A 14,301-nucleotide genomic window follows, 5' to 3' on the forward strand; every position below is an offset into this window, starting at 1 on the left:
CAAACGTCAGGATATTCGTGACCATGAGGCTCAGCGAGTTCGACCTAGGTCACTGGCACATGAGCTGCGTTTTGCCATCTGGAGGCACTTTAGGACCTGATGAGCAGCCAGTATGTCATGAAGTAGTCTGTAAATGAATCACAAGAGGTAACAACCACCACCTAAGCTGTATAAACCATTCTCTGTTGTACCATCCGGATTTTTCCTTCGCTTCAGGAGCCTGTCCCTGCTGTTGACTAGTTTACTGTACCCTTTTAGGGGTGTGAATTGCCTTGTGAATCCAAAACATGTAAGCTGGTTCTCCCTAGTGATAAGCCTTCAAGGTGTCTTTTGCTTAGTCTCCTCTGAACGGTAAATTATATCTTGATTTCTCTGCTTCCTGCTCCAACTTTTTTTTTTTTTAAATTTTAATTCTATTTTTTGCTCTGTTTTAATATCATCTCTGAGCTTTGGATCTCCCTCTTTCCAGTGGTGTCTGTAGGAACAACTGGCAAAGTCAGCAGCAATGACTCACTTAGCAGCAACAACAGCTTTGCTGAGACATAATAGGTTTGCTTCATTTATTTCCCTTAAAGTAGGGCAACGTTCTCTCCCTCTTCCTTTTTTTTTTTCTTTGCATTCCCTCAGTTGTTAAACTGAAAAACTAATTTAAAGGCATCTTCTCCTCAACAGAGGGTAGGAGGAAAATGACCTGGCATTGGATTTAGTGCGACAGGGCAAGCAAGTGGCATGCTGAAGTGCTGATTATACCTAAGGCTGCCTTTTAAAATACACGTCCTCACAGAGCAGTTTGTCCTTAGCTATGCTAGTCCCTGGGAAGGTAACTTGATAGCTAAATAGAGATAGTGCTGCTGATGTTACCTTTTGGCCTCGTAATCATTTTTGCTGTCGATTTGTCCTTTGGTTCTCATGATGCAGGACACCTTCTCCAGCAGCAAACGGTTGTATCTCCTGATGACCGAAAGCCGATCTTCCTCCAACTTTGCATACAGAAGGAATGAAGAAATGCTTCTGTTTGTACAAGGCCATAGCAAACAGCAGGGATGTATTGTGTGTGCCTGATTTGTGCTAGCATTGAGAGAACCTCTCTTTCACCATTGTACTGGTGACCCAATGAGAAAAGACCCATTGCAATACTGTGGATTTGACCCTAAAACACTTCCCTCCGATCACATCAAATGCATTTCATCAGTGTAAGCACAATTTCTAAAATTATTTGCCAGTGTATACTGGTCATTGTTATCATTTGTGTCTACAGCAGTGTTCACAGACTCTCACCAGGATCTAGGATTGTGATGGACACTGTACAGGAACATAATGGGACTCATCAGACTCCTCTGAAGTCAACGGGAGTCTTTTTGTTACCTTCAGTGGGCCTTTGGAGCATACTAATTCACTCTTCTGTTTTCCCTTTTTTTATCAGATTGGATTCTGGGCACTGCAAAGATGTAGCGTGTCCTGTATAAACTGACTCATCCTGCTCTGATAGTTCTGAATGGCTGATCTTAGAGTTGTAAGTTACTGTAAGTTACTACTACTAGATGTAGTGCATCTGCCTCATGCACTAGGGTTTGTACTCAAAGCAGGCCAGGTACTGTAGTACACTGCCATGCTGTAGTATAAACGTCCCTAAAAGTGGTGCATTAAGTAATCCCATCAGGCTCTGAGTTACCCTGGGGAGAACGATTGTAAGGAAGACAACTGGTTACTGGCAGGTTGCAGCCCTAGAAGATTTTTTTTTTCTTTATAGAGCACATTGGGAAGAAGCAGGATGAGAAAGAGATCAGGTCTCACTTCCAGGTAGCAGGACCTGTAGTTCAGAGGAACACGCCTAAGAATAGAGGGTTCCTATTTTTCTGTTTTGCCTTTTTTTTTTTTTTTAATTATTAACATGGGGACTGCCGTTGTTGGTGGTGATTATGTACACATGCAATTTTCCATTTTCAGAGGAACTTTGTCAGTGTTATTTTTGCAGTTATAGGAAAAATATAACGACAGCAATTGAATCCACACCCTAATATAGCATATGATTTTATGCACAGGGAAGAAGCGAATTGTTTTGATAGTGAAATGATTTTAAGGTGCCTGGGGATTATTATGTCACACAGTGAGACGATAAACTATTTTAAGGAAAGTAATTCTGAAGTCCTTACGTGGGCTCTGCTCCCGCTGCCTGCGGGGCACTGTGCCGTAAATTAAGCCTGTGACTGGGTTTAGCTGCACGTATTTTTTGCCGTGCTTGTTTTTTTTTTAATTATTATTTTTTAATTGTTGTTATTTCCTTAGTTAATTAGGTAACAAATTTATTTTCCACTCTCATCTTTTAATAAAAATTTGCCTCTTGGGAGCAGTAAGCTTGTGAATGATAACTGCCAGTCAAGGTTACCCATTGTTATTTCTTGTGCTTTGAATATGTTAACATCCTATTAATCAGTTCATTGCTCTGCGTGCATCATGATGATTGGGTTATTCCTGTTACATGAAAATAAAAATTGTGATTTTTTTCGTGGTTGTGCAAAGTTATCTTTAAAAAGGATACTCGAATACTTTACTACTTGTCAGTCTGAAGCAGTTTGCTGAAATCAATAATCAAAAAGATAAAATAATGTGTATTATGTGTACTTAATACAGCATGCTACCCATGGATCCTGATAGTCCTGTTGCAGCAGTCACTGCAAGGAGAAAAAAAATGGCTCTGAAATTTAGCCCATCTGGTGGTCTCTTTGTTTGCATTGAGAGGAGACTCGAAGGTAAGCCTGCTGGTGCTCAGGGAAATATCCGATACAAACCTTCAGCTTCCCTAACTTCAGATGGAGGTGGCTGCATGTTGCAGGGGCACTCGTATCCACTAAGGGTTTTGCCGCTTGGATCTGCAACAGAACAGGAATGTTTATCCATTTTTTGTTGGAAATACCCTCGCATATCATTACAGGAAATCTTTTAATTGCCTTGTTCTGTTTTGCTAGCCAGCAGTAACACTGCTAAACATATGATTCATTATATCAGCAAAGCCAGACTTGCCCAGAAGGAGAGTAGTGGGAAATTAAAATGGTAAAGGCAGCTGTTGGAAAGCCTGCGGGAGATGCAGAATGCTCTTTGTGTTGGAGAAACGTAAAAAGACATGCAGTCAGGTTACACTGGTGGTGATGTTACGATAAAGACTGTCTAGGAGAAGGCAGGCAGTTTTTGTTAGGCATCCAGCAGAAAAAAATAAATAAAGTTAGTAGTAAAAAGCCCCAGGTTTGCTGAGCTGTGCAGAGTCTTCCAAGGGGATGCAAATTCAGGATGCTGACAGCAAGAAGCGAGCAATATTGGAAAAGGACTTCTTGTGTTGAAAGTGTTGGTGGATACTTGATGGAGTTGGGAGTTCAGTGGCACAATAATAATATTAATCTCCAGCCTGACCCAAGCAGCCACGCAGCACCTGGGGAGGAGGAATAATCTGTGAGTGCTCTTGGGCTGAAGAAACCACATGGAAGAAGTGATGGTGATGGGGAGTGGAGAGAGACAAGGTTTATGGGAGAGACCGCTCTGGCTGGGGTCCTGCAGGGAGCCAGACTGGAAGGATGCTGTGGCTTTGCTGCTGCTACCTCTTCTGCTTCTTCGGGCACTCTGAGTAACTGTTCTATCAAATTACATTAAAATAAAATTAATTTTAAGGGGACGTGCAATTTGTTAATGTATCAGTCAGTGGAAAACAGCAGTGTGAAGAGTAGCACGTGATAACTATGCGAGCTGTGATTTTAATGTACAGATATGCAATTTGTTTCAAACTTGGAACAGCAAAAGGTGCTTTTAGAAACAAAATTCACTCTGTGGAGTTCATATCAGTGTAATTTCACTTTCTGGGAAGTGATATGATTAACTTCTCTCCTGTCCTTATAGGCACAAGTGTAAAAAGTAAAAGCAGGTATTTTTTAAGCCCGCCATAATCTGTGTTGAGGCACTTCCATGGTGTTTTGGGGCTATTTTATATTAAATTCTATGCAGGATGTTGCAGAGAGGAGACAAAGCTCTGGTTTTTCCCCCAACCTTTTCTTCCGTTAAGAAAATAAAATGATTCCGGCTGAAATTATTTGCTCTTGTGCACATGAAAAACACGCTGGTGCTTCCTGCTGGCTTCAGATACCCTGGCACAAAGGTACCGGTGCTCCAGCAGCTGGCATTCACCAGGGCAAGCTTGAATTTGTGCCAGCCGTCGGCTCGGTGAAACTCCGGGCAGCGGGTGCGGGAGCTGAGGAGCCCGCTCCTCGGCCGCTGCTCGACTCGGGCACGGTTCCCAAAACCTGGGAAATCGAGTAGCTGTGCTTGGGGACCAGCAAGCCTCTCGAGGCTAACTCGCGCAGAAGGAAGTGGAATTATTTATTTCAATATGGTCAATTCGGTTAGGAAAAATATCTCGAGTTCAGTTCCCTGCCTCGTCTCTAACTTTTTTCCACCTGCGAGTCAAATTAGGGGAACAATGGAGGGAAGGAAGGAAGGAAGATATTTTTATCCAGTTAATGAAACAGACACGGTCTGGAAATAATGAAGCACTATTTCTTCGTATTAAAGCTAATTACATTGCGATACAATCTTCCTAAGGTAGCAATTCAGTTGAATCATCACTGATGGCACTCACTACTTAGGGATTTTCGAAAGGGAGCAGTCCTGCGTTACGGGGCAGAGGACTGCCCAAATTTTTTTTACTTCTGAATTTGGTGAACATCATTCGGATAATTTTAGATGGACACAAAAAAGCGCAACTATATTTGCAGGATATTCTCAGAACGTGTCTCTTGTAACTTGCAGCTGATCACCAGCTTCCGTAACAGTACTAAGAAGGAATCGGGATGAGCTGGAGCTTTTTGGGACAAACTTATTCTTTCAGGAAAGTCTCCTCTGTGTATCAAGCAGTCGTACCTACCCTTTTCTTGTGCTCTTCGTACTTTGCTGTGTCCCATTTTAGCTGAAGATATTTGCTGCCACATGGTAAAATCGGCTGGTAGGCTCGATGCATCTCGTACAACATAAAGTATCACCGAATCTGGGCTTTGCGGAAAAAAAAATAAATAAAAAAGCGTGAGTAATATCAGGCCGAGCCTTCCTAAAGCAAAGCCCTGGAGACTTGTGGTATGTTTGTAGCCGGTCATGTGGTGGTTGTCATGGCATTTCTGCTAAGAAAAAGAATGAATAGCTGGTGGTAGCTTTTCAAACAATACATTTAACGAACAGCAAACAGGAGCTGAACATTACAGCAGAGCACTCCGAAGAGTATTCTGTTGGTGCATAGAATAGATGACCGAGCACACTTCGCTCACCAGCCCTGCCTCCCGTTGTTTAGGGAAAGGCGGCGGTGCGAGCTGTTCATAATGCTTCATACAGCACTGTACATGTGCGAAGGGCTGTGTAATAGGCCGTATTTCCCGAGCTTTTAATTGAAAGGCATGCCTCAGTAATGCGCTGAGCACACCCACGGCACGAGGTGTCATCGCTCGTGCCTCAATAACTTGTGTAAAACATTCTTTTTTTCACCGATAAATATGCACTGTGCAAAAGCCACAGCAAATGTGTTTATAGCAAAATGTTTCTGTTTTTTAATGGCCTTTTCTCCTTTATCCATGTGCTGTCTGACTGCTAACGAGTTATGGAAGGCTCAAACCAACTTGCCGAGGCCAGTCATTTACAGAGGTGACCACTGGCTCTCATGAGGGGCTGTTTTGAATTTCCCTCTTCGTTGGTTGTGTTCGGCAGGGAGCCAAGGGGGCAAAGATGTTTCCTCAGGCCCACACAAACCTGGAAAAGTTTCTTCTGCTCCTTCCAGCTCAGCTTGGCCTCCTCCAAAGCTGGGCCTGAGCTGGCATGATGTACTTGAGGTTTGGCTGGCAGAACCAAAACTCACACTGGTCTGCACCGGGACGGACCACGGGCAGCCCGTTTTAGCACAAGGCTCTTCGTGTCGGGCGCTCTTACACGTAGCATTTCGTGTGGGTTCAAGAGAAGAGCAACCCTTCTATCTCCTCACTAGCCAAGGTAACTATCGCTGCAGTCAGGGCCAGTGCTCTCTCGAATCCTTATCTTGATTAAATGTGGTGTTTTGGTAACAAAGCGAGGTTGGATACGAGGGGCTGTGCTTTTCTTAAAGTTGCTGTGAATTGGTGCTTAAACGACAGGAGCAGACATGACGTTAAAGCCTTGATGCATACTAATTTTGATCTGTAAAGCCAACACTTAATTTTCAGACGAACGATGGAAGGAGTTGAAGAGTGTTTTCTTCCATCTGCTGGGGTTTTTGTTATTTTCCCGTTGAAGTAGCAGGAAGACGTGAAGAATATCAGTAAAATAATAGACTGTCGAGAGTTGAAATGCATCTCCTCAAATATGTCCAAAATCTAACCGTACACAGTAATACAACATTGTATTTCACCCTTGAACAAGTGGAAATACTTAGGCCCTCGTTTGTTTGGCAGGGTCTCAGCCTCTGTCTTTTAAAAATGGTACGTGTCTAATGACCTGCTATGGAGAGATCCAAAGGGTAGCGCCATCAAAGGATTCTTTTGATTGATTTTGATGAATCCCTTAAAAAAATAGGGAAAACTTAGCTCCTTATGTTGATAGCAGCATGGCCCATCAAGGAATTGAAATCACTGGAAATAGTTTCTCTGCTGTTTCCGAATTAAAGTTTGTGACAGCAGGGAAGTGGCTTTAAACTTCCTTGGTGGTTGCCTGTTGTCTCTCTGCCCTCAAGAGCTGCGGACCGTGTATGTGTTCATTCAAACTTGGTTTTGGGTGGGGTTTTGTCGGTGGTTGTTTTTGTTGATGGTAGTTTTTGTTTTGTTTGGGGCTAAGGAAAGCAAAATACGACATTTTCAAAACTGGCTGTCTTCCCGTCCAGCTACCCAAGGTCCAGGAGGTCTTTTCTGTCAGGGGATGATGCTGGAAGACAGGATCAGCCGTGCAGTACCTCAATTTCTAATGTCATGGTCTAAATATAGCTTCAGCCAACCTGAGGGGATTCTTCAGCATTTCACTGCTTACTGAAAGCAGACTCATGAAGTATCCTTAACAAACCAGAGGACTGGACCTATGATCTCTACAAGATGAAGCAGATATTTATGAAACGTTTGCTCTGTAAATTCTACAATTGTATCAAGTAATGGCCATGGGAATTTCCATGTTCTGTGCAAGACTTGCATATGGTTTCTTGATAGCAAAGGTACTTGCTGAAGGACAGATGAGAAATAAATAGATAATGAACATAAGATTTTTGCAAAAAATGCATTTTCCAGTGTATCGAGACACGTATACATGCAGCTTTCACACCTAGCATAGAGAATTGTGTATCTGCAGCATAAAATCAAGGTGGTCAATAGCAGTCTGCCTCTTGAACATGGCCGTCTTGGGGTGTGCTGAGCTCCTTTCCTGAGATCTCAGCACCCTACGGCTCTCATAGGTTTCTGGTCTCTTTTTTAATCTCCTTTTTTTTTGTTTTTGTCTGATTTTTGAGCAAACCTCTTCATGTAATATGTAAGGCTGTAAGCTCTGCAGGGTGATATCAATGCTAGGATTTTGAATATTGACCTAGGTCTCTTTGGATTCTCTTGCAAGGTTAGTGAGGTGCTGCCCCTTCCCCTCCCGCTGCCTTTGCAGAAGAAGCGATGGGCTGGCTCAGGAGCTGCAGCAGCTGCTTACGCTTATGGCCAGATACAGAAAAAGCTAAAGATGATGTTCGTCTCCCACTGCTCCCCCAGCATGCACCGTGCCTTTGGAGATACTATTGTTAACTGTGAGCAGAAGTGCCTTTTCTGTTGTTTGCTTTGACCTTTGTATATATAGTAAGAAAATGTAAGAGTTTGAGCATACATTTTCTGAAATGTAAAGGTTTTCTGTAGATATAAAGAGGAATATATATATATATTATTGACAGCTTTCCTGTTTGTTTTAAAGTCATGACAATTCCTCGCTTTACTTTATGTCTTAATGTGACCAACTTTGGCCACGTGCACGGACTGATCTACGTGATTGAAGTCACTCATGGGTGTGCTTGAGGGCCCAGTCTCCATTCATTCACTGCCTTTCCCTCGACAGGCATTTGGAGGTGCTGAGAGAAGCCAAAACATTCTCCTGCCAGTTCAGCGTGTTACCTGATAGGATCCAAAGCGGTGACTTTGACCCTGCAAACACACACCCTTATCATATAACCCATAAGCAAACCACCCGACTGAGCGGCTGAGGAGTCCATCTGTAGTCAGGGGGATAAAAAAAGCAGCTGCAAAAAGCTGCTGGGGGAGAGGGACCCGCTCTGTCCCTGGGTGCCATGTACCTGGGCGCCTCCATCTCGTGTCCTCGTGCACGCGTGTGCAGCAGAGCGAGCCCCCTGCGGGGTGGCACCAGCGCTCGCTGTGCGAAGGGAGGGCTCGGGAGGGCCGCTGCGATACAAAAGCCGATTTGCCAGATGCTTCCTTTATGTTTGACCCTTTATGGAAGCTTTGAGCAGGAACTAATTTGGGGCTGGGGAAAAAAAAAAAAAAGTTTGTTTCCCACTTACTGTCTGAGAAATTGAGAGGAGGGAAAGGGGGGTGGGAAGAGAGGAAGAGGAATGGAAAAACATTGCTGTAATTAAAATGAGTTTTATTTGTATATTTATAGGACGTTGGTAGACACCTACCTGGCTTTCAATCTTTTGGACAATGTTTGCTAAGATCCAGCACACTTTTCTGTGCATCTGTAGGTGGGGGCACAGCAGAAGGCACGTGTTGTGGGAGTGGGCTGTGGTTTGTGCTCGCTGCTGGGAAGCAACCCGCTGCAAGAAGACCTCAGGCAGGTCCGTCTGTCCGTCCATCCTGCGGGAGGCTGGCGGGGGCAGATGTCAGTGTTAATCCTTGCTGATGTGTTGCTCCGTATTTTAGATTTTGCTAAATACTGTTAGATACTGCTTATACTCCACCTTCCTGCTCTGAACATCTGACTGCTTTATGGAGGTTAAAACAAGTCAGTGGAGAAAATTAGGAATTAATTATAATTTTATTAGGTGCTTGGACGTGAGTATTATTTGGCAGAGTGCTTCTCTTCTTCTCTTTCATTCTCCACTCCATCCCACAGACCTGGATAGCCTTCAGAAATCACTTGTATCCCAGTCTTCATTTTTGATTCTCCTTCTTTGGCCCTAGAAATAACTGAAAGATACCCAGGGAAAGGCACCGTGTTTCCCTGAATGCAAGCACTATCTAAACATGAACCCTTGGCTGTTCTCCTAGACCTGCTAGGCACAAGGAAGTCATCTGCTTAAGGGCCTGGGTATGATTTTTTTGGGGAAAAAAAAAGGCTGCAACTCTAACCCAGCTGTAGCTGCCTCCCTCTCCCTGCTGGCGTGGGGAGACCTGCCAAGTGCAAGTCACACCAGTGCCTTCAGTCCCCTCCTCGGCCGGTCGGGTGCAATAACCCAGCTCACCGACGGGAACTGCTGGTCTTACCTGTGTGTCCTGCCCCAGCCAGCCCGCTCCACATGAGCCAGAGAGGCAGGCGAGTCCTGCAGCGCTGCCTTTGGGTTTGCCCTCTGGCTTACTTGGACTCCTTGCTCTGGTTTTACTGGCATGGAGGCAGCAAGCTGCAAGGTTCTGGCGCTCGGAGAAATACCTCATCCAGATCCAAACCCTCTCTCTCTTTCTTTATTTTTAATTTATTTATTTTTTTGAGTGAGAGCAGATGTCTTGGACAGGCAGGTTTTGTTCCCCTTAAGGGTGCTGTGGGCCGGCCACACAGCCAGAAGGCCCTGCCTCTTCAGACGGAGCTCGAAGCCAGTGCTAGATCATCCTGGGTAGGGGAAGAAACCCTTTGGGAGCATGGTGCAAGAGGACCGACCACTGTGCCACTGAGAACACGGTGGCAAGAGCCCTACGGCAGGTTGAGATCCTAGTAGCCAGCTGCTTCAATTTCGGCTTGTACATCTTTCTTTCTGGTCAGATACAGAAAATAACATTATTCTCTGCAGATTCAATATCTGTTTGTTGAAACAGTGTCAAGTTATGGCTTCTACGTGAATGCACACAAAGCCTCCCGTACAACTTAACCTTTCCCACTGGGTGCAAGAGGAACCTGCTCCTGGGTGTAAGGAGGATATTTTGCTCTCTGACATCTGTGCGTGCTTGATGAGTGACCAGACCTTGCGTCTGTGGGCCTAAGCCGAGATATCACAGCTATTTCCAGCAGGTGGCAGATGATAATCGTGCTAGTAACTGAATCTGGGTACAAATGATGTGTTTTCCAGACTGTTTACTCAGATATTGACTTAAATATACACATTATATAGTGGCTACAAATGTGTTTCCAACATCAATAAAATCAGATTGCATAATTGGAGTGGATTGGTAGTTACCCGTGATAATATGTAATTAAATACTTGGGAATCGAGCGTGGTATGATTTTTTTTTTAAAAATTCAGCTTTGATTTTTTTTATCTCCCAGATCAGAGAAATTGCTTCTATTCCAAAAACCTCCAAATAACCATCTGGCTAATTGTGTTCCGTGGTGTAAGATTATCTTTGCTCATGCACTGTGATGGGAGAGAGCTCCTCTGCGCAGTCATGCCTGGATAATTAGCTTGAAAGAATCACATGCTAGAAACGAGGTGCCAAATTGTGCTGTGTTGTCTTTCTTAGGTAGCACCTCACCGACAGCGTTCCCTGCTCGGGCGGCCCTACCGACAGAGCAAGGTATGTTTCAGCTTAGCAGCCCCTAATGAGGACCGGATTTCGCTCCTCTTGCCCTTGTTGGAAGTTACTCACGCACATGAGTAATCCCAGGGAGCTGAATGGGAGCTATTCACCGAGGAGAGCCAGCCCGGCGTTCACACGCTGACCCGCCAGCGTTGACTTCAATGGGATTTTTGACCAAATGGAAGACAACAGGATCTGACCCACGGTAGATGTGTGACTACATGGAAAAGGCTATTAAAAGCTCAGAGCTGCGCGTGGGGTAGCTGCGTTACTCACGGCGCTGGCTGTGCGTAAATTAGGCAGGGCTTCTCCCAGTCCATATAAACTTCACAGCATCTGTCGTGTATCTTACTTGTACCACAAAACTGGGGCATATCTGGGCAGAGGAGTGTTTGTTTTATGGGTGTTTCCAGGTAGATGCTGGCAGTATAATCCCAGCGGCTTCCCTCTGGGTGCTGTAAACCCCCCTGGGGTCCATAGGAGGGAGAAGCTGGGCTAAGAGCTCTCCTTACAGCCCACTTGGAAGAGATACTACTGGTGCCGCTAAATTAAGGGAGCTTGAAGCTTTGCCTGGGAGTTGGAGAATGAGGATAAAGTCCTGTGTTGTCAAACTAATCCTCATAAAGAACAGAGAAGACTGCAGATGAGTTGATGACAGGTAAACAGAGGAGATATGGAAGTGATGGTTACGGCTGCCAATATGCAGCGACTTGTGAAATATGAGCATTTATGTCCCTGTTTGCATAACCACATATTTATTGTAAACAGCAGCACCCACTATTAAAAAAAAAAGGCAGGAAGTCCCATTGCTGCTCAGTTTTCTTTTTCTCAAGATTATTTGCTGCTTTCACTTAGAGCAGTTTGACAAGGAGCTAATGTGGGAGATGAGAATGGATGCCTACTTACTCAACTGCAGTAAAATTCACATTTCATTTTTGTGCAGAATCACTGGGTTTTTTTTTGTTATTTTTTATTTTTTATTCCTGTAAGGTTTTAATGCAATTTTATTACATTATCATCTTTTATAGAAAAAGAAAGGGATTTGTTCCTTAATAGGAAAGCAAAGTTTATGGGCTCAAATAAAGCAGATAGGAGCCAGAACACAATGCCTCTACCAGTTGAACTCGGAGGTATTTCGTGTTGGTAAACCTCATCAGGATCCTGAACGTTCTGTGCTGGCCGGCTGCAATGACTTGGATTTTTACAAGGTTACATTTTTTAGAAGGACACCGGGCTGACAGATTTTTAGAAGTGATGAACAAGAATTAGAAGAGCAAAGTGTTCTTTTTTTTTTTTTTTTTAAAGTGATTAAAAACCATACATCATGAAAATGAGTTGTATTGTCTCAGCTATTGTAACAAACAGTTCTCACTGGTCCCTTTTTCCTGTAACTAAAGCCATTTTCTTTCCCCTTTCTGGCCTCTTCCTGGCCCAGTGTTCCAGCAACAACCAGCAAAAATGTGAGACTTTTTGTAAAGGCAAGTAGTAGGAAGAACAGGTAGACCTGCTTTTCCTTCAGCACCCATTTTCAGGGACCATCGTGGAGATCTTTGCTTTCTGTACGTGTAGTAACTGCAGTGCAAAGCCCAATTTTTCTGCTTCTGATGCACAGGTCTATTTTTATCCCATATATGCCCATATATATCCCATATATGCCCATACATATCCCGTATGTGTGTATGGCATGCACAGAGCTCGGTAACAGCCGGTAGTTTCCCCATTTCCTATCTTTCTCCTTCAATTAAACTTTGTCACTTCCGTACTTTTGTGAAATCCGTGTTTTCTCATGTCAGTGTTGCTGACTCCCTTGCTAATTAAAACCCTGTCATCATCCTCTTCCTTTCCTTCTTTCATTTAGCGTAATGGCCAAAGCATTTCTCTTTGCCAGACTGATCATACAGGCTATTTCTTTCCTCTTTCTTCATTCCTCCATCGTTAAGTCAGATGCAAACTCCTAATCTGTAGAAACACCCATAATCACAGGCTGATTCTTAATTTCCTACTTTCATGGGTTCATTATATTTCTGCCATACTCTCTGTGCCTGAAGCCTGGGGGAAGGACTGCAGCACTTTCCGGACCAGTCGGTTCTACGACTTCTGGAGCAGATTTTTTATTATTATTATTTATTTTTTTTACTTTTTTACTTCTGGAGCCAGGCAGCTGTAGGTCAAATCTTATATTCCCCTATGTTCCATATATCCACACTTCTCTCAAGACCAATATCTTGGTAGTATATTATTATTAAGAGATCTTGACAAAAAGACTAAAAAATCAATTTAGATGCATTATTATCAGATTACTCTGATTTGATATTGTCACCGCTTAACATAATCAAGTTTAAAACCATAAACAGTGAATATCTGCTGTAAAAGACAACTTCTTTGCCACTGCCATTTATTTATTGTTTACCCCCCTGCTATTTTCTGTTTGTTTGTTTATCTTTGTTTTTCTTTTCTGATAGCGTTCTGGAGATGTAGGACTTCACTATAATAGTATGGCAACAAAAGCATGTTCTTTGGAAAAAAGTCAGTATGATGTTCAGTGTCACTGATGCGGTCAGTAGGATGTTAGGAATTACTAGAAAAGGAAAAAAGACCAAAGAAATGAAGAATCATCATGCCATTCCATCCACTGGTGGCATCCCCCTATCTGAATGCTACTTATGTTTCTTGTTCTCTGCACCTTAAATAATGATAACTGTAGTGACAAAGATAGAAGGTGATCAGAGTCTTCTGTAAAAGAAAAATAACGAGGCTTTCAGGTCAGAGAAGATGTGTTTGGGAATGAAAAGTAAGTATAGAAATGGCCTACAAGTTCATGACTGGAGCAGGCGAATATAAATGACTTGGTTATTGGCCAACAAACACGTAAAGACACAGAGAAGAAGCATCTTTTCGTACAGTTCACAGTTAAATTGGGGAGCTTGTTCTGGGAAGGCAAAAACTGTAAATAAATTCAAAAAGTGATCGCATACACTCACAAGAAAAGCTCTCTCACGAGCTGCTAAGGTAAATATGCAAAAACAACCTTAGATGAAGAAATGGTTAATCTATAGGTTACTGAAAGCTAGGTGGCAGGCTGGCCATCTATTGGGAAGCACCTGACAAAATGGAGCCCTGTGGGCTGTGCTGCTCAAAAGGGCCATGGTTTCCCCAGCTAAAAGTGCTCGTCGTGTTGACAATGTGTTAGCCTTTGAGACTTTCTTTTTTTTTTTTTTTTTCCCAGATTAAAATGATTTGTAGTTCTATAGCATAATGCAGATGTACAGCATAAAACACTTCACATAAGCAAGGGAGTTGCCACTGTTGCCACTTCATTTATGGGAAAATGAACTGCACATAAATTTCCCTAAAATTGTTTAGCAACTCAGGGGCATAATTGAGAGTAGATTCATGAGGTTTCCATTAGCCTCTCTATTAATTGTGCGCTTTATTTTCTCTCTATCTCCAGAGCACTTTATCTTTTCCTTTAAATGAAAACATCCCTGATGTGGTTTTGGGTTTTTGTTTGTTTTAATGCCCCATTCCTTTTTTTGGTTTTGTCTTGTTTTGAATGAAAGTTTGGTAATGCAGGTGCTATGGGCTGATCTGGTATGAGCCTTTTGCT

General features: G+C 43.2%; 1 protein-coding gene across 1 annotated transcript; it reads right to left on the reverse strand.

Moving 5' to 3' along the window:
• Positions 1-857: 857 nt before the first annotated feature.
• CFAP97D2 (CFAP97 domain containing 2) lies at positions 858-5,029 on the reverse strand. Its single transcript, XM_050708349.1, has 3 exons — positions 4,907-5,029; positions 2,790-2,870; positions 858-980 (listed from the first exon to the last, which is right to left on the reverse strand). The coding sequence occupies exons 1-3, from the start codon at positions 5,009-5,011 to the stop codon at positions 858-860; spliced, it is 309 nt and encodes a 102-aa protein (XP_050564306.1). The 5' UTR covers positions 5,012-5,029.
• Positions 5,030-14,301: the final 9,272 nt, after the last annotated feature.

The sequence above is a fragment of the Cygnus atratus genome, chromosome 1, assembly GCF_013377495.2.
Source record: "Cygnus atratus isolate AKBS03 ecotype Queensland, Australia chromosome 1, CAtr_DNAZoo_HiC_assembly, whole genome shotgun sequence".
NCBI lineage: Eukaryota > Metazoa > Chordata > Aves > Anseriformes > Anatidae > Cygnus > Cygnus atratus.